At 42.8% G+C, this 20,922-nt stretch overlaps 1 protein-coding gene across 2 annotated transcripts; it reads left to right on the forward strand.

The window, feature by feature from the left end:
• Nucleotides 1–18,631, forward strand: LOC105487176 (pre-mRNA splicing tri-snRNP complex factor PRPF4). Of its 2 annotated transcripts, XM_071078197.1 has the most exons (14): nucleotides 1–133; nucleotides 901–1,078; nucleotides 3,493–3,679; nucleotides 7,105–7,192; nucleotides 7,584–7,663; nucleotides 7,831–7,924; nucleotides 8,643–8,737; nucleotides 10,857–10,915; nucleotides 11,362–11,485; nucleotides 12,828–12,917; nucleotides 15,118–15,240; nucleotides 15,352–15,459; nucleotides 15,550–15,668; nucleotides 16,184–18,631. In XM_071078197.1, the coding sequence occupies exons 1-14, from the start codon at nucleotides 107–109 to the stop codon at nucleotides 16,375–16,377; spliced, it is 1,566 nt and encodes a 521-aa protein (XP_070934298.1). In that variant the 5' UTR covers nucleotides 1–106; the 3' UTR covers nucleotides 16,378–18,631. The 2 variants fall into 2 exon arrangements, with proteins under 2 accessions (XP_070934298.1, XP_070934299.1); XM_071078198.1 differs by lacking the exons at nucleotides 1–133; nucleotides 901–1,078; nucleotides 3,493–3,679; ... (1 more) ...; nucleotides 7,584–7,663; nucleotides 7,831–7,924 and having other exon boundaries at nucleotides 10,818–10,915.
• Nucleotides 18,632–20,922: the final 2,291 nt, after the last annotated feature.

The raw sequence follows: 20,922 nt of genomic DNA on the forward strand, positions 1-20,922 counted from the left end.
ACACACTTCCGGTCAGTGACGCACTTCCGCTCTGCTGGGCGCGCGGTGGAAGGTCTGAAACGGAGATCTTGGATTTCGCTGGGGCCTCGCGGCTCCAGAGCCCAGCATGGCTTCCTCGCGAACCTCCTCCACGGTACAGAGCCCGGGATCGCAACTCACTCTGGCAGGGAGCGCGAAGGGGGAAGAGGATCTCTGCGGGAAGGGGCCGTTAGGGAGCGAGAGAAGGCGGTGGAGGGCTGAGGAGGAAGGCTGCGGGACTCAGTGGTGTTCTACACAGCGGACCACCGTTTTCCTGACCCCTAAGCGCTTTCGTGGACTGTAGCTTATTTGCACCTCTCCCACTACAGCCCCAAAGGGCAAACATCTCTTCCGACTCATCCAGTAACGGTGCTCTGAAATAGGGAAGTGTCTTGGCCAAGGTTTATGCTTTTGGCAGATCTCAAAATTTTAATGAGACCTACTAACTTCTACCTCACGTCTAGAAACGTTTGAAATGTATACACTCGTAATGTTGTAACTTGTTATCCTTTAGCACCGCGTTGGTTATTTCATCTATCCTTAGTATTTCCCCAGTGATGAGCAGTAATCTTGGATACATCGTAAAACACGAGATTCCACGTTTCCAGCAGAATAAAGTAAACAGATTCCAGAGCAAACCTTTCATATGAAAATACTCGAGAGAACCTCACTAGTTTTATCAATCCCGTCAGCTAAAGTGAGGGACTGAAACACCCTCCCCTTCACCTCAAATCGATGAAGAACATCTTAAGTAGTGTCCAATTTGTCCTTTCAATTATGAAGGAAATAGGACTGTGAAACTCAGGGCGAGCTTCATCCTCGGGAAATCCGGTAAATTGCCAAGATTAAACCTCAATTTAATCCAGATTTTTGATTTGGCAGGCAACCAAAACTAAAACACCCGATGACTTAGTTGCTCCGGTTGTGAAGAAACCACACATCTATTATGGAAGTTTGGAAGAGAAGGAGAGGGAGCGTCTGGCCAAAGGAGAGTCTGGGATTTTGGGGAAAGAAGGACTTAAAGCAGGGATCGAAGCTGGAAATATTAATATAACCTCTGGTAAGATGCAAATTGTGAACCCATCTTTACCTCTTTGTGTAATGAATACTTTCCTAAACTTGAATATCATCAGTTTTATAATGTCAAAAAATTTAAGTTCTTTTGTTTTAGACGGAGTCTCGCTCTGTCACCAGGCTGGAGTGCAGTGGCGCGATGTCTGCTCACTGCAACCCCCGCCTCCCGGGTTCAGGCAGTTCTCCTTCAGCCTCCGGAGTAGCCGGGATAACAGGCGCACACCAACAAGCCCAACTAATTTTTGTATTTTTAGTAGAGACGGGGTTTCATCATGTTGGTCAAACTCCTGACCTTGTGATCCCTCCCCCTCGTCCTCCCAAAGTGCTGGGATTACAAGCGTGAGCCACTGCGCCTGGCAGAATTTCAATTCTTAAACTTGCATCTATAAGGCTGTATTTTGCCTACCCCCTTAAAATCATGCGGAGAGCCTTTTTCTTACAATGTGTTACATAGTTTTGCTTCTACGAGTGAGCAGTCTTATCAAAAATTCAGTGTACATTTGGATTCAGATTGATTCCATTTGTCTTCTGGAGATCTAACATAGTTCTGGCATTGGTTTGCAGCTAGAGTGGTTCGTGATAATCTCCCTTTTGAAGTTTTCCAATTATTTTTTACCCAAAGGGAAATATCTTTTTTTTTTTTTTTTTTTTTTTGACACAGGGTCTCACTCTCTTGCCCAGGCTGGAATGCAGTGGCATAACCGTGGCTCACTGCAACCTCTGCCTTTTGTGTTCAAGTGATTCTCCTGCCTCAGCTTCACGATTAGCTGAGATTACAGGTGCCGGCTACCACACCCAGCTAATTGTTGTATTTTTAGTAGAGACGGGGTTTCACCATGTTGCGCAGGCTGGTCTCCAACTCCTGACCTCAAATGATCTGCCCACTTCGGCCTCCCAAAGTGCTGGGATTACGGGCGTGAGCCACTGCACCTGGCTGAGATATCTTGTTTTATTATAAAAGTAATAGTGGCCAAGCCTGGTGGCTGAAACCTGTAATCCCAGCACTTTGCGAGGCTGGGAAGTGGGAGTCCGGCTTGAGCCCAGGAATTCGAGACCAGCCGGGGCAAATAGTGATACCCCATCTCTACAAAAAGTAGAAAATTAGCCGGGCATGGTGACACGTGCCTGTATTCCCAGCTAATTGGGGTTCTGAGGTGGGAGTTCAAGGCTGCAGTGAGTCATGATTGTACCACTGCACTCCAGCCTGGACAACAGAGAGAGACCCTGTCTCAAAAAAAAAAGGTAATAGTTATTTTTCTTTTAAAAGATCAAACAGTGTATGAATGTGTGAAGTAGAAAATCCAGTATTTTTTAATTAATTGATTGTATATCTTAGAATTTTAATACAGCTATAAAAATACGTCATTTTTTCCATAAGTGAAAACATGATATGTAAATTGTTGTATAACCCCCATTTTTCATTTTATATACCATTGAGGATATCTTTCCATGTCAGTAATGAGAGGTCCACTCTATTTTTAAAATAAAATTATGCATATTTGTCATAAGAAATTCAGACAATACCAGAGGGCATAAAATGAAGACTCCTCTGGCTGGGTGTGATGGCTCACGCCTGTAATCCCAGCACTTTGGGAGACCGAGGTGGGTGGATCACGACGTCAGGAGATGGAAACCATCCTGGCTAACATGGTCAAACCCTGTCTCTACTAAAAATACAAAAAAATTAGCCAGGTGTGGTGGCGGGCTCCTGTAGTCCCAGCTATTCGGGAGGCTGAGGCAGGAGAATGGTGTGAACCCGGGAGGCGGAGCTTGCAGTGAGCTGAGATGGCGCCACTGCACTCCAGCCTGGGCAACAGAGCGAGACTCCGTCTCAAAAAACTGAAGACTCTTCTGCAGTAGGGACATCTGTCAGGTTTCTCATTGATCCTCCCACACATTTTCTAAACACATGTGCTGTAGCCTAGTGACTTTTTTAAGTTTTTATACTGTTTTTAAACATAATGTCACCACTGTACCTCTCATTTTTTATCACACTTGTATTTTGGTGTGGGTTTCAAAACTATTGCTAGATTTTCCAGAAATCCTTATAGTTGTGGAACTCTCATTTTCATGGTAATTATTTGCAGTTTACTAGTTAATTATTTGTTAAGTATCCCTATACTGGGACTCCTTTAGAGAATAAATAGCTTTGTAAAGTTATATAGAGGTATAAAGTTAATAAATGAAACCAGAGGTGGCTTGAACCATTTTCCTGCCTTTTGAAGTTGTGTCATTTAGGTTTATGTGTTTGGCATAATTTAATAAACTGAAAAACAGTAAACTATAAAATGTGTAATATATTAGACATTACCTTTCTCTCAGGGCATACACAGACTGCAATTATTTATTTCTCTCCATTTGAAGAAGATCTGCTGATGTTGCCTGTTTTCTTTTTGACAGGAGAAGTGTTTGAAATTGAAGAGCATATCAGTGAGCGACAGGCAGAAGTATTGGCTGAGTTTGAGAGAAGGAAGCGAGCCCGGCAGATCAATGTTTCCACAGATGACTCAGAGGTCAAGGCTTGCCTTAGAGCCTTGGGGGAACCCATCACACTTTTTGGAGAGGGTCCTGCTGAAAGAAGAGAAAGGTCACCTTTCTAAACGTTTACTTTTTTTCTTTATTATAATCACAGGGTTCTACTCCAAATTTTGGTTGATGTTTTAGTTGAACTTGAATAGAATGTCTCAAATCATGTTATCATGTTACCAATATCTTACTGTGTTTATATGAGTTAGCCTATCATCTATCTTAGGCCAATTTTTATTCTACTATTAATTTTTTTTTCTTTTTTCTTTTTTCTTTTTCTTTTTTTTTTTTTTTGAGGTAGAGTCTTGCTCTGTCACCCAGGCTGGAGTGCAGTGTCATGATCTTGGCACACTGCAGCCTCCACCTCCCAGGTTCAAGCAATTTTCCTGCCTCAGCCTCCCAAGTGGCTGGGATTACAGGCACCCGCCACCATGCCCAGCTAATTTTTGTATTTTTAGTAGAGACAGGGTTTCACCATGCTGGCCAGGCTGGTCTTGAACTCCTAACCTCAAATGATTCACCCACCTTAGCCTTCCAAAGTGCTGGGATTACAAGCGTGAGCCTCCACGCCTGGCCAGTTTTTCTTTATAGACTGGGAAGAGGGTGCTAACATGCTCCCTTGCCTCCCCTCCCCAGTGCAAGTTTTGAATTGGATAAACATTTGTTTTGGGGCTTTGAAAATTTAGACATCAAATGCATTCTATGTCAGTAACCTAAAACAATGATAAATGTTTTTTGGATTTTATTGAAGAGGGGTACGGTCCTCGGGTAATGCCCTCTTATGATTTACAGGTTGCAAAGTCTTTTAGTTGTGGTCTAGTCATACACAATTATGAAGAGCCCTTCTGGTCTCTATCCACTATCTCATCTCCCCTTCATCATCCAGCTTGTTGGAAGGGTTTTCTCTATTACTCTCTTGAGGTCCTTACCCTTATTTACTCTTCAACCTGCTGCAAACTGACCGACCCCTGCCACATTAAAATTGCTCCTTATTAAGGTCACCAACCCGCCTTTACTAAGAATAGCCCTAGTATACTGCCAGCCACTCCCTCCTTGGAATACTCCCTTTCCTTCACTCTCCTAAGACCAAATCCTCTTGATTTTCCTGTCTCTCACTAGCTAGTTCTTCTCGCTTACCTTCTAAACCTCTTTTTCTCTGCCTACCCTTTACAGGCTGCCTTCTCTACTTGCCCTTGATGATCAGATCTACTCCCTTGGCATCATTCACTGTGTGTGTTCTGTTGATTCCCAGATCTCTCGTTGTAGCTGAGGCATCCCACAGGTACTTCAGACTTGAGGCGTCTGAATTGAAATATTTCCCCAGCTCTCTCCTATACTCATACAGTTCTTAGTTGAAAATCTACCTAGCCTCCTTTATAATTCATCAGCAAAATCTAATCTATTCTGCTTGCGAGCTACAACTCCAATCTATCATTGCTCTATCTTTACTGCTTTCAAATCTGCACTGTTGTGATAGCCCCAAACATGTTGTGTTGATTGCTTGCTTAAAATCCTAGATTGTCATCTCATACTTGGAGTAAAAAACTCTTTTCATGGTCTGTAAGGTCTTCAGCCTTACCCATACCACCCTTCCCCAATTTACTAGAATAGCCACATTGGTCCTTCTGGAATATGCTAGTTCTTTTTATGTTTTCCCACATAATTGGTCTATTTTTATTCCTCTCTCTTGGCTTTTAGAACCTTTTTTTCTTCCTTTTTTTCTTTTTTTTTTTCTTTGAGACAGAGTCTCGCTGTGTCACCTAGGCTGGAGTGCAATGGTGCAATCTCGGCTCACTGCAACCTCCACCTCCCAAGTACAAGCCATTCTCTTGCTTCAGCCTCCCAAGTAGCTGGGACTGCAGGCATGTGGCACCATGTCTGGTTAAGTTTTGTATTTTTAGTAGAGACGGGATTTCACCATGTTGGCTAGGCTGGTTTCAAACTCCTGACCTCAAGTGATCCGCCTGCCTTGGCCTCCCAAAGTGCTGGGATTTCAGGCTTGAGCCTTTCTTCTTCATTTTTTATTGAATCTGGATCCCTGTCAAACTTTATTCTTTTGTTTCAGCATAAATGCCACCTATTCAAAGAAGCCTTTCATCACACCTAACCCCTCCATTCTCTGTCATAGTATGTTATTTTATTAGCCTTTTCGAAGGGTATACTTTTTTATTACTGTTTAGTTTGTTTTTTCCACCAGCAAAGTCTTATTCATTATTATGTTCCTTAAATGAATCCCTTGAGTCACTACTGCTACTATCTGAATTTCAGTCCACCATTGTGACTCAGAGGGTCACTACAGCAGTACTGTCTGATTTCCCTGCCATTATTCTTCCCTTTTAATCCACTCTTCGTACTGTTTCGGTGATCTTTCTCACCTGTAAGCCCTCCTGAGTGCTGCATTAGCAATTCTTTGTGACCTGGCCCCTCCTCGCATTTGCAGCCCTGTTCTTCACCGGTCCTCTTCTATGTTCCATGCTCCAGCCATACTGAATTATTTATGACTGCAAGCTCAACATGTTTTTCTTACCTCCAGGCCTTATTTGTTTAACCCTCTGCCTGACATTTTCTCATTCTTAACCCCCTTGACCTGATTCATTGAGGACTCAATTTAGATACTACCTTTTTTTAATGAAGCCTTCCCTGATCCTCTAAGCCTAGTTAGATCCCCCTTACAAAGTCCCCTCTAGCACTGTGTGCTTACTGCTGTCGTGATAGGTAATATAATATAGTTCGCCAGTACTCTCTGTCGTTTCCCCAGGACTAAGCTACTTGAAATCAAGAACGGATTCTTAGTCATCACTGTATAGTTAGCACCTGAGTCCGTATCCAGTACATTGTGGCACTGAGTGAAAGTTGGCAGTCTTCACAAACCAAGTGGTAGCAGTGTAGGGGCTCATTGACTCTAAACTGCATAGAGTAATTGCTTATAGTTGAATTTTGGGAATTTCCAAATAGAGAAGACTGAGTGGGAGAAACCACAGTGGGAGTTTAGCCATCCCCACTTGACTCTTTGAAGGTTGTTGGAGGGCTGGGCATAGTGGCTCATGCCCATAATCCCAGCACTTTGGGAGACTGAGGCAGGAGGATCACTTGAGCCCAGAAGTTCAAGACTTGCCTGAGCAACATAGCAAGACCTTGTCTCTGCAGAAAAATTTAAAAATTAGCCAGTTGTAGCATTATACCTGTAGTCCCAGCTACTCAGGAGGCTGGGGTGGAAGGATCGCTTGAGCCCAGGAGTTTGAGGCTGCAGTGACCCATGACCGTGCCACTGCACTCCACCCTGGGCAACAACAAGACCTCATCTCTTGAAAAGAAAAAAAAAAAAAAGGTTGCTAGGTGGTTTGAACGGTAAGAGAATAGTAGAGGCTTGCTCCCATCTTAGGGGAGCTTTAAAAACAGTGTTTAAAACTGTGTTAAAGTGTACTTTAAAAACAGTGTTATGTCAACCATGTTTAATTCTGATCTTTTTTTTGTTTTTTTTAACAGGTTAAGAAATATCCTCTCAGTCGTCGGTACTGATGCCTTGAAAAAGACCAAAAAGGATGATGAGAAGTCTAAGAAGTCCAAAGAAGAGGTAGAACATGTCTTTAACTTCACAGTGTAAACATGAAGGAAATGAGGAGATAGGTCTCTCATTTTCTGCTTTCAATGGTTTGCTTTGCTAAGATGATGGAGGGAAGTGTCTTTGAAGGCTCTACCATTCAAGAATAGTTGCTGGCAGTAGTTTTGGTTCCTTTGTAAGTATGAATGGAGCTAAGTGAGTTTTCCAGTCAGGAAAGAATCATAGCATTCCTGGTATAACCATCTATTTACATATCATAGAAAAAAAATACGGTAGAAAGCCATATGCCTGATTTCATACTATTACCAAACGAATTCACCTTCCTTCTGGGCAGTTAACATGGAGAAACGACAGGAGTAGAATGCTTCAGATTTGACCTTTCTGCTCTTAATTTGCCTTTCAGTATCAGCAGACCTGGTACCATGAAGGACCAAATAGCTTGAAGGTGGCAAGACTATGGATTGCTAATTATTCATTGCCCAGGTAAAGAGAGCCTCCAGTAGAAGAAAGAAGCATATTTTGTGTGTGTGTTTCAGGAACTGAGTGCTTGATAATGACTGTGGTTGTTAAATGAAATTGAGGGGTAGAGATACATGTGGACCCTTGTTTACAACCCTGTTGCTCCTGGTGATGGTGTTTCTGTGTCACAGGGCAATGAAACGCTTGGAAGAGGCCCGACTCCATAAGGAGATTCCGGAGACAACAAGGACCTCCCAGATGCAAGAGCTGCACAAGTCTCTCCGGGTAAGATGCTCCCAGCGATTGTCCCACGTCTTAAAGGTTCTTCATATTTGTGTGATTTTTCTACTTTGGCCCACCTCTGGGAAGGTAGAGGTGACTAGAGCGATCCCTCCCTGCTTGAGCTGAGCTGCTGTGACATGGAAGGAGCAATCAGTTAACGTGACAGGAGCTTGCTGTGCTTTGTACTCAGCAGAGGCCTATGGTTCTCTTCTTTATTTCTCCCTGTTAATACGTCAAAGTTTCTCTGGGGTTTTCTGTTTATATTTATCTGACTCAGAAGTTGTGATACTAAGACTATAGAAAACAGCTGGGTGCAGTGGCTCATGCCTGTAATCCCAGCACTTTGGGAGGCAGAGGTGGGTGGGTCACTTGAGCTCAGGAGTTTGAGACCAGCCTAGTCAACATGATGAAACCCTGTCTTTACTAAAAGTACAAAAATTTGCCAGATATGGTGTCATGCGCCTGTAATCCCAGGTACTTGGGAGGCTGAGATGGGAGGATCGCTTGAACCTGGGAGGCAGAGGTTGCAGTGAGCCAAGATCACACCACTACACTCCACTCTGGGCGACAGAGCAACACTCTGTCTCAAAACCACAGAAGAATCTTGGGATGGGTTAAAACTGAAAAGTTGCTTTGTTGTTCTTTTTTTGGTGGAAAAGCCAAGGAACTCAGATTAACCTATTAATGATCATCGTGTGTGTGTGTTTTTTTTCTTTTTAAGTCTTTGAATAATTTTTGCAGTCAGATTGGGGATGATCGGCCTATCTCCTACTGTCACTTTAGTCCCAATTCCAAGATGCTGGCCACAGCTTGTTGGTAAGTTCCATTTTACAGTGACATTTTTTCCTAAATGGGGAACAGGCTCAGGAAAATATTAGCATTTGTCTTAGACGTCTATTTGTACGTCCTCTTTCTCTGCTTCTCATGATCACACCAAACTACAGATGTCAGTCAGTGCTCTACCTGTTGTATAATATGATGCAGACTTGGTTTAGCCGTTCTCAGTCTTCACCAGTGACCCCAGAGATTCATTACACTCTAGCACTCTGTCACATTCTTGACACTAGTATTTTGGAGCAGGTCATGTAGTGAGTTTACAGACCAACTAGTATCCATAACTCAGTCTGGCTTTTCTTTTTCAGTTATGTGATCTCCCTAAGATACTTAATCCCTGTCAACTTCAGTGTCCTTATCTGTAAAGTGGGATGAGGTAGTGTTTGTAAAGCATTTTGCCTTGACAGTGCCTGGTATGTAGTAAGGGCTCATTAAATGTTAATTATTGGTTTATCTTTGTTTTATTTTCTTATCACCACATACGCAGAAAACTCAGGATGTGGTAACTTTGTTGTTTTGTTTGAGTTTGGTTGTTTGGTTTGGTTTGGTTTTTTTTTTTTGAGATGGAGTCTCGCTTTGTCGCCGAGGCTGGAGTGCAGTGGCACAGTGTCCACTCACTGCAAGCTCCGCCTCCTGGGTTCACACCATTCTCCTGCCTCAGCTTCCTGAGTAGCTGAGACTACAGGTGCCTGCCACCACGCCTGAAAAATTTTTTTTTTTAATTTATTTTTTATTTTTTTTATTTTTAGTAGAGACAGGGTTTCACCATGTTAGCCAGGATGGTCTCCATCTCCTGACCTTGTGATCCACCCGCCTCGGCCTCCCAAATGGTTGTGGTTTTTTGTGAGACATGGCTAACTAAAGAGAAAGGAAACTTAGATTTAATACACAGGAGCTACTTGACTAGGCCGACCTTGAGACTGGTTTAGGAGAAAGCCAAGGGACTGCACAAATCAGTCCACCTCTCCAAGCCTCATTACCTTCACTGTAAAGTATAAATGATCATTCCTGCTGTACCTACTTCACAGGTCTGTTAGAAAGATCATCTGAGATAATAGATATAAAAGTAATTTGTTGAAAATTTTCCAAAATTTTCCAAAAATTAGGCTGGCCTAAATAAAGTTTAAGGCCAGCCAGGCAGGGTGGCTCACGCTTGTAATCCCAGCACTTCAGAAGGCCGAGGTGGGAGGATCACTTGAGCCCAGGAGTTTGAGACCAGCCTGGGCAGCATAGTGAGACCCTGTCTCTACACATTTTTTTTTTTCTTTTGAGACGGAGTCTCATACTGTCGCCCAGGCTGGAGTGCAGTGGCACGATCTCAGCTCACTTCATGCTCCGCTTCCTGGGTTCATGCCATTCTCCTGCCTGAGCCTCCCAAGCAGCTGGGACTACAGGCGCCCACCACCATGCCCGGCTAATTTTTTGTGTTTTTAGTAAAGACAGCGTTTCACTGTGTTAGCCAAGAGGGATTCAATCTCCTGACTTGTGATCTGCCTGCCTCGGCCTCCCAAAGTGCTGGGATTACAGGCGTGAGCCACTGTACCTGGCCCATAAAATTTTTAAAAATTTATTTAATTTTTTAAAGGTTAGCCAGGTGTGGTGGCATGCGCCTGTTAGTCCCAGCTACTCAGGAGGCTGAGTGATAGAATTGCTTGAGCCTGGGAGGTTGAGGCTGCAGTGAACTGTGATCATGCTACTGCACTCCAGCCTAGGTGACAGAGTGACACCCTTTCTCAAAAAAAAATTTAAATACTTTGTAATCAGCAAAATACTGTTCATATTTAAGGATAGTATCACTATTAATATTAGTATTATTGGATAGTTTAATTTGCCCCACCTTCCCTCACAAGTGGATCCAAAAGTTAAGGAAAATGGCTACTGGTGTAGTGTTAATTATAGTCCAGTAAAAGCCTCTAGTTGCGTGCGGGCTGGAGGTAGCTTTTTCTTCTATAACCCTTCCAACTATAAGGCTTTTATGTTTCTGTCAGCCATTGTAAAGTTTGTTGGCGTTGAGAAGAGATTGTCCTTTAGTAATATTACCAAGGTACCTTTTCCTTCCCAGACCAACCCTGGCTGAGATGCTTTCCTTTGTATTTGATAGGAGTGGGCTTTGCAAGCTCTGGTCTGTTCCTGATTGCAACCTCCTTCACACTCTTCGAGGTAAGTTAGAGTCTTATCTAAATCTCAGTCTTTTTCCCAGTGTGAACTCAGTTACACCGTAAACTCTGCTTGACACTCAGACCCCATACACACAGCATTAATTCTTGATTTGATTTGACTTGGTTTTCTCTGGCTGCAAGACTGGACTATCACAACCTCATACACATCCACTTTTCTGTCATGTCCAGTCACACTCTGGCATTTTGTAATCTCTAAACCAAAACCACAATGGGTTTTTTTTTTTTGTTTTGCTTTTTTAAAAAATATAATTTAAATAGTAGCTTAAAATAGTTCATGTTTTAATAGTTGAATAGTCACTTTCATACTCTCTATGTCCACATGTTCCCTAGTGTATACTTACCTGTGATGTTCATCATAGTCTGTATTTGTACACAGGTTATAAAGAGGCAGGAACCTTTTAACTTGGATCTCTTACACTCCTTTAGGGCATAACACAAATGTAGGAGCAATTGTATTCCATCCCAAATCTACTGTCTCCTTGGACCAAAAAGATGTCAACCTGGCCTCTTGTGCGGCTGATGGCTCTGTGAAGCTTTGGAGTCTCGACAGGTGAGTATCACTGTTCTGCGGCCCACACTGCCATCACTAAAGAAGATGTTTGATTGGTTGGTCCCCAGGACCTCAGGTTAACAATCTGGCATTTAGGCCATGCACAGTGGTTCACACCTTAAGGCTGAGGCAGGAGAATTGCTTAAACCTGGGAGGTGAAGGTTGTGGTGAGCTAAGATCGTACCACTGCACTCCAGCCTGGGCGACAGAGCAAGACTCTGTCTTGAAAGAAAAAAAAATCTGGCATTTAACCCCCAAGATGGTTTAAGAGTCAAGGTAACTTAGTGTGAAAATGAAGTAAGTGGAAGATTTCATTCTTAGGCCTTTTCTTACTAAAGGAGTTACGTCAGTTTCTTCTTACCTGTTAACTTTGGATCTTGATTTTTGCCTGTAGCCTAGTGACCACTATTTCCTGGCTCCATTTATTCCAGAAAGATCCAGGCTACCTCCTACATGATTAACAATGAACTAAAGATAATATTCTTGGCAATTCATTGGTTCTTAGCAAACAGCCACAGGGGAGAGGAAAGTGAGGTTCTGTCTAGCAGTATTACCAGGGAGATGTCTCCTCCCAGTAGCGTCATCCTTTACCTAGAATGTATTTTCCAACTACAACAGTTTTTTAACATGTGTTTATGTGATTGTTTTCAAAAAAAAAAAAAAACAACTTTGGAAGCACCCCGTTGGCCAAAAGACATCTGAATTTAATTGCTTAGTTTTCTTTCTTTGGGAAAACACATGAAGGTTTTTACTTGAGAATTTTTATAAGAGCTAATTAATGTCTTCATTCCTCACCAGGCAGGGTCTGACTTACGAGCACAGCGAGTTTTAATTGGCTTTGGTAATACTTAGCAATATTTATTCCCTTCGGGCTTTGGCTTGTTCTGTGTATGCACATTGACAAAGTTCCCTTTTTAATTACCCTCCTTAGAGTTCATGTTTATTTCCTTTTGCTGATGTTTCAGATCTTTTGGTGGTTGCTGGATTGTAGAATTTAATAGCCACCAAAAGGAGACTAAGCCTCATCTCTAGTTAGGAGTTCCTTTTTCATTTGGATCTTAGAACAGGCCTAAATTTGAAAAAGGTTTATCTGTAATTCTGTACCAAAACTGTGTGATTTCTGTGTCCTTATGTCTCTTCCAAAGCATGTTTTCTTTCTAGAATTCAGGTACTCCTTTGGTACAGAATGACTATTTTGCTTATTGGGCCGAAGTATTTTACAAGTGTAGTTACAGTTTAGCCTCTCATGTTGTAAAGAATGGGTATAGCTGCACAAAAGGTAATCAGTTTTGGGAATATTTATATGTCTATAAAATTGTTTATATGTTTGGTTCTTTTCTAGTGATGAACCAGTGGCAGATATTGAAGGCCATACAGTGCGTGTGGCCCGGGTAATGTGGCATCCATCAGGACGTTTCCTGGGCACCACCTGGTGAGCCATCCTGTTACTGTTTTATCCATATAGGCCTGTGGCATCTTCTTAACTCTTTATGGCTATGTGCCAGGTAAATTTTTAGAGCAGAGATCTTTAGGTAGGATTTTCTTGGGCTGCAGAGAATTGGAATCAGAGGAGAATGTTTAATATAGTGAGGGCTAAGTATATTTGCCTTTTTTTTTTTTTTTGAGGCAGAGTCTCACTCTGTCACCCAGGCTAGAGTGCAGTGGCACGATCTCAGCTCACTGCAACCTTTGCCTCCTGGGTTCAAGCGATTCTCCTGCCTCGACCTCCCTAGTAGCTGGGACTACAGGCGCGTGCCACCACGCCCAGCTAATTTTTTATTTTTGGTAGAGACAGGGTTTCACCATGTTGGCCAGGCTGGTCTTGAACTCCTGACGTCATCTTCCTGCCTCGGCCTCCCAAAGTGCTGGGATTATAGGCATGAGGCACCGCACCCAGTCATATTTGCCTTTAAATTACAATTGATCTGAAATTTCAGAGTTACAAATTACCAGAAAACAAGGATTTTCACTTTTGTCCAATGCTACAGGTATGTAAGTCTCCCTTCCTGGTTCTGTAAGTTCAGGGAGGCTAGAATCTGCTAGAGAACTTTTTCATTAAGCTGTAATTTACATACAATGGAATGGATTTATTTTGTGTACAAAGCTATCATTCTTTACAAATGCGTACCATTCCTGTGACCCACACCCCTGTCAATGTAGAGAACAGTCCCATCACCCCAGAAAGGTCCCTCATGCCCTTTTCCAGCCAACTCCCCTTCTGAAGCAACTGCTGATCTGACTTCTATCACCATAAATTAATTACGTCTATTCATACTGTGTGAATTCATTTGTGGCAGGCTTCTTTCTCTCAGCATAACATTGTTAAGAGTCATTCATGTTGTTGCATGTATCAGTAATTCCTTTTTATTGCTGGGGGTTGTTCATTTTTATGACTGTGCCATAGTTTATCCATTCTCCTGTTGATGGACACTTGGGCTGTTTCCAGGTTTGGGCCAGTCGGAATGAAGCTGCTATAAATATTCTTGTACCAGGCTTTTTGTGGACATGAGTACAAATTGCTGGGTCATAGGGTAGAGGTATTAGACGTATATTTAACTTTTTCTAAACTCCCCACCAGTTTTCCAAAACGGTTACACCATTTTACATTCCCGGAGTTCTGGTTACTTCACATCCCTGTTAACATTCGGTGTTGTCAGACTTACCATTTTGCCCAATCTAGCAGGTGTGTAGTGATCTCCCATGATTTTCATTCTTATTACCCTGATCACTGTTGCTCTTGAGTGCCCTGTCATATGCTTTGCCTGTTTTTTTTAATTGAGTTTGTCTCTTTTGTCTTTATTTCCATGTGCATAGTCAGTTACACCACTGTGTACTGAAGAGGCTTTCCTTTCTCTGTTGGAAATGTTTCAGTACCCTTGTTGAAAATCATCTGACCATGTATGTGTGGTTATTTCTGTACTTCCTATTCTCTTCCGTTGATCTATTTGTCTGTGAGTGATTTTTGTATCCCCAACATCCATTTTAGGGCCTAGTAAATGTATAAATGCTTGATAAATGAAAGAGCATAACAGTGGAAGAAGGAAGAAGGCAACACAGTCTTTGCTGGGCCATTCTTGGGGAATCCTGTTAAAATAGCCGCTAGGTTGGGCACGGTGGCTCACACCTGTAATCCCAGCACTTTGGGAGAACAAGGTAGGTGGATCACCTGAGCTCAGGAGTTCGAGACCAGCCTGGCCAACATAGTGAAATCCCATCTCTACGAAAAACACAAAAATTAGCTGGGCATGGTGGCGCACACCTGTAGTCCCAGCTACGTAGAAGGCTGAGGCAGGAGGATGACTTGAACCCAGGAAGTGGAGCTGGCAGTGAGCCGAGATTGCGCCACTGTACTCCAGGCTGGGCAACAGAGTGAGACTCTGTCTCAAAAATAAATAAATAAATAAATAGGCACTAGAGGTTTATAGCGAGTCCATGGTTTTCAGTCAGCACCTAAGGCAGATAAGCTTAGTTGTTGAGTCATTGTTTATGTCAGAAAGGAGCTTCCTGTTAATATGGTTATATGAATAGTTTCAGAAGCATTAATAACAAGCTATAATGACTTACAATACTTTATATGTTGTAGAAACTGGATAAATACCAGCTGGTTGATTGTTAGTGTGATTTGGTTTTAGCTATGACCGTTCATGGCGATTATGGGATTTGGAGGCTCAAGAGGAGATCCTGCATCAGGAAGGCCACAGCATGGGTGTGTATGACATTGCCTTCCATCAAGATGGCTCTTTGGCTGGCACTGGGTAAGGCTTCTCCCATGTAGCCAGGGGCAGCTCAGTACTCTCACCTCTTATGTATGCGTGCTTCCACAGAGAACTGGATTCAAAGTGTTCATTTATAAATTATTTTATCAGGGGACTGGATGCATTTGGTCGAGTTTGGGACCTACGCACAGGACGTTGTATCATGTTCTTAGAAGGCCACCTGAAAGAAATCTATGGAATAAATTTCTCCCCCAATGGGTAAAATAAACACACTGAATGAGGGGTGAAAAAGGGTTCTGGGTCAGAAAGTACTCTATTTCTAACTTCAGTACTGCATCCGATCCACAGCTATCATATTGCAACCGGCAGTGGTGACAACACCTGCAAAGTGTGGGACCTTCGACAGCGGCGTTGCGTCTACACCATCCCTGCTCATCAGAACTTAGTGACTGGTGTCAAGTTTGAGCGTAAGCTTTCCTCCTATTTTAGATCTAAATGACACAGACAAACAGTATTGTGTTCCCGTGCAATACAGGCCAGACTTTAGCTTAAACTGAGAAGTAGAACAGGAGAGAATTTGACCTACTGGTAAAGGAGCAAATTATAATTTCCTTCCCCCTGCCATACCCTTAGATCTGTGGGAAAGCATGCTTCTCGTTGCTGGAAGTAAAGACTTTCATGAGTGCTTTGCTTCATTCTTTCCCCCATGGATGCTCTGAGCACTGAATTCTAAATATTATTCTGAACAGATTTACAGTCAGGGAATGAGCCAGACGACCTTACTGTTATTTGTTCCCTTAAGTCTGCCTTGGGTTATCCCCTTTACCTGGAGGCCTAGTAGGAAGACAGAATCAATGTTGACTTTTTCTGAATGTAGAAATAAGTTTTTTAAAAATAGTATGTTTTTGCAGACTTTTGTGCTTGTGTTGTCTTCTCTTTTGAATACCTGAATTCCTCAAGCAATTCCCCTTCTCTTCTGTAGCTATCCATGGGAACTTCTTGCTTACGGGTGCCTATGATAACACAGCCAAGATCTGGACGCACCCAGGCTGGTCCCCGCTGAAGACTCTGGCCGGCCATGAAGGCAAAGTGATGGGCCTAGATATTTCTTCCGATGGGCAGCTCATAGCCACTTGCTCATATGATAGGACCTTCAAGCTCTGGATGGCTGAATAGATGACAGTGGAGAAAGGACTTGAACCTCAAGCTCTTTCTAAGGAGCTGTTTTCCTCAAAAGAGAAGAATTGAAGTGTTTAGTTCTATCATGTTTTCTGCCAATTACCATGCGTAGACCCTCACTAGAATTGGATTTCCATGTCAGCCCCCACTCCAGGCAGGCGGCCCAATCCCTAGGTAATGGTGAACCCATCTCATGGTTGAAAATTTATTACCTTTTTATGCCCTGCCATGAACTGTGTAGACATTGTTTTTATTAATCTTTTGTTTGGCCAGGCATGGTGGTTCATGCCTGTAATCCTAGCACTTTGGGAGGCTGAGTTGGGCAGATCGCTGGAGCTCAGAAGTCCAAGACTAGCCTGAGCAACATGGCAAATGCCGTCTCTACAAAAAAAATACTAAATTAGCCTGTTGCGGTGACTTGTGCCTGTGGTTCCGGCTACTTGGGAGGCTGAGGTAGGAGGGATTGCTTAAGCCTGGTAGATGGAGGTTGTAGTGAGCTGAGATTGTGCCATTGCACTCTAGCCTGTGTGACAGAGCAAGACCCTGTCTCCAAAAAAAAAAAAATCTTTTGTTCGAATGCCCTATAGCCATCCTCACAGCGCCCAGGATTGTGACTGACTGCATTTTTAATTATTGAAACTTGGCTTTCCATAACATGGTACATGCTTCAGGACTACATGTGACCCAGAGAGCAAGGTGGCTGAACTATAGTCGGGAAGCCCTCAGGTAAAGAGGCGCGTCTCACCACTTACTGGTTAAACAATGCGTAACAGCGAACACTTCCTTTCCCTGGAGAATGGGATGTGAAGCAGTGGACTGCAGCCACGCCGATGGTTATGCAGTGAAGAAGACTTCACCTCTTCCTGTTGAGTTTGCTTGGAATGCTGGCTGCATCAGGAATCTCTGAACTGAACATTTGCTTTGTCAGAAAATCTCTTTTATTTTACTTTGAAGTTTGGCAACCTTCATGTTACCCTAAAGCAAAACCATTGTGTCAGGAGTCAAACAAATGTTTAGAAAGCAAACATGACGTGTCTGTTGTACAACCTCCTTTCTGTTGGCTGTTTAAAGGATGCACTTCATATATTAAAGGGTACTTTATGTTAAAGTAACTGGGAAAAAAAACCCTAATGGGTATTCCTAAACCTAAACTTTTTCTTTATTCCACATTTGCTACGGTAAAATCCAGTTACAAAAACTAGGCTATAGAGAATTATTTTCTATAGTTAAGCATTTCTGAATCCTAGCCATTGGTCCATAGAGGTCTCCTTTTTTTTAGTTGGAGATATAATGGATGATCTCAAATATGGATTACTCTGATTTATGTCTCCTTAGCACCTTGTTAACAATTTTTTTTAAATAGAGGGCTGTTTACGCTGTGGGCCAGACTACCAGTAAGCCAGGTCTGGACTCATTACAATTCTTACTTGCCTGTCATGCTCCTCTTTTCACCTCAACTGTACAACCTCTGAACTCTCAAATTACACAGTAAATTAAAAAAAAAAAAATGGCATTTGGAAGAAGAAAGGGTTGTCAGAGTTATTAAAGGCCTTCTTGGCCGGACACATTGGCTCACACATGGAATTGCTTGAACCTGGGAGGCAGAGGTTGCAGTGAGCCAAGATCATGTTGTACTCCAGCCTGGGCAACAGAGCAAGACTCCATCTCAAAAAAAAAAAACTTTTCATTTGCTGCTGCGGAGAGGCTGGCGATGGCTTTGGTCAGCTCTGTTCTGTGGACTCTGAATGTGTGATATATCGCCAAACAGCTGGATTGTTTTGTTTCCGTTTGAGACTGGGTCTCGCTCTGTCACCCAGGCTGGAGTGCAGTAATGAGAACACAGCTCACCGCAGCCTTGACTTCCTGTGCTCAAGTGATTCTCCTGCCTCATCCCCTCATCCTCCTGTGTAACTGGGATCACAGGAGGATGCCACCATGCCTGGCTGATTTTTTTGATTTTTTGAAGAGACACGATTTGACTTCGTTGCCTAGGCCAGTCTCAAATTTCTGGGCTCATGCAATCCTTCTGCCTTGGCCTCCCAAAATGCTGGGATTACAGGCATGAGCCACTGTGCCTGACCTAAACATACTGTTTTTAATCTGATTTCAATTATAACCAAGTAGTTGCATTTCCTATGTAGTTGTTCAGCTTCCGAATTGTCAGGACTACCCTGTATTGCTCACTTCACTATTGTTCAAGTATTAATGAATTCTATTTCATAGACTGCGATGAAGAGAAATTTTTTTCTTACCTTTGTAGTATGTGTAAAATAATGAACGCTGGTGAATTAGCATGCAATTGGATATAATGTGCTAACAAAGATTTTTCATTTCTCAGGTTTGAATTTTACTATTAGTTCCCTTCTATTTGTTTGTGTTTTTTGGTTCCAAGAGGTAGCAGTTGGGTGAAAACATTTCATCTAAGCCTTTGACAGAACAGATACCTCGTGGGCTATTTCTTCACAGGAATTAAAACATCATTGTAAGAAAGTGGTTAAGAAGCACAAAGCCAGGCGTGGCATTTGTGAAAATGGCAAGATAAACAGCCACAGAAGTGTTCACAGAACACTTAGTGCCTACCTAGATGGTGTACCAAGCACATTCAGATACCTAGTTTAATCTCCACCATCTTTTGAGTTTATTATTCCCTTTTTACGGACAAAACTGAGGCTCCAAGAAACACTCGCTCAAGTTTACCCAACTGGCAAGTGATGGAGCCTGAATCTGAACTGTCATCTGACCATTGGTGACCTTGTGAAGGTTTCACAGATTCCCCACACTGACCAGACAAAAGGACTGGTGCAGCCAGCATTGCCTGTTTCCTGTACGAAGTCTGAGCTTTTTAAGGACTCTCCACTTTGTATAATGCCCCTCACCTTTTTTTTTTTTTTAAAGACGGAATCTCGGCTGGGTGCAATGGCTCATACCTGTAATCCCAACACTTTGGTCAGGAGTTTGAGACCAGCCTGACCAACATGGTGAAACCCCATCTCTACAAAAAATACCACAAATTAGGCATGGTGGCGGACACCTGTAATCCCAGCTACTCAGGAGGCTGGGACAGGAGAATCGCTTGAACCCGGGAGACAGAGGTTGCACTTAGCTGGGATCGTGCCATTGCACTCTAGCCTGGGCGACAAGAGCAAAACTCCATCTCAAAAAAAAAAAAAAAAAAAAAAATAGGATCTCTAACTCCTAGGTTCAAACGATCATCCTGCCTAAGCCTCATGAGTAGCTGAGATACAGGCATGGGCCACTGTGCCCACCTTGTATACTGCTCTTTTGACAAGTCACTTCCATCTCTGAGCTCATGCCCAGTGGAGTTAAAGTAACTCCCCCACATCCCGAACGGATGAGGAGCCTATTGTTATCAACAAGATAGCTATTTGCATTTGTAGTTAGATGATCTTTCATCCTGTGGAACTGTGGCAACATAAGTATTGCAGCAGGTGTTAGTATCCCAGACCTCTGAGCCCTAAATGTCAGCAGCGCAGTTCACCCCCTCCACTGAGTACAAAAGATGCTCCCGTGCATTTCCAGATACATTTGAAGAGGATGGGGCTGCCGCAAGGCTGGAGCTACTGAATGTGAAAATGAGAGACACCATAATGTTCAGGCAGCCCTCCATCTGTACCGGCGGGTTCCACATCAAGGATTCAACTAACCATAGGTCGAAAATACACTACTGAATATATACAGACTTTTTTTCTTGTTATCCCCTAAACAATACAGTATAGCAACTTCACATAGCATTTGCATTGTATTAGGTATTGTAAATAATTAACAGATGAATTAAAATATACAGGAGGATGTGTCTAGGTTATATGCAAACACGTACACCATTTTATAGCAAGGACTTGAGCATCCTTGTATTCAGGAATCTTCAGGATATCCTGGGACCATTTCCCCCTGAATATCAAGGGATGACTGTATATCCTCACCTATCAGAAAAACCCTCAAACTTACATCTTGTCTTATTTGGGTGGTGTATCAACCACTCCAAGGATCTAAGTTCTTTTTTGACTGAAAAGACTCTCCCACCTCCTAGCTGGGTGACCTTGAACAAGGTAGCTAAACTCACAGAGCCTCGGTTTCATCTATAAAGTGGGAATTAAGCTTGCTGAGATTAGTAGGCCCCAGTGCAGAGGCCCATGTTCCTTCCTGGCCTTTCCTCAGCTCTTCCTGTCCTGAGCTGCCCTTGCCTGTCCTCTTAGCTCAGGGGACATGGTGAGATCATTGCCTAACTTACCTGCCACAAGTTTAAGGAGCAAAGCTGTGTAAAGAAATGAAGTAAATGGGGAAAGGTGGAGTCCCAGCTTTAGTGTAATTATCTTTGATGGCACAAATGGAGAGACAGTTGCTAGTCCCCTAGAGGAGTATGTAGGCAGTTTTCCAACTTTGTAATGGAGAATATTTCTTTATACTGGAGCTTAAAACCATTTGGTTTTTCTAAACGTGAAATATACGTCTTGGATATTTTGATGTATTTTGTACATTAAAACCCGTGGGGGGGAATCTAACATTATTTGCAGCAAATCAACC

This window comes from Macaca nemestrina, chromosome 14 (genome assembly GCF_043159975.1).
Source record: "Macaca nemestrina isolate mMacNem1 chromosome 14, mMacNem.hap1, whole genome shotgun sequence".
NCBI classification, from domain to species: Eukaryota; Metazoa; Chordata; class Mammalia; order Primates; family Cercopithecidae; genus Macaca; species Macaca nemestrina.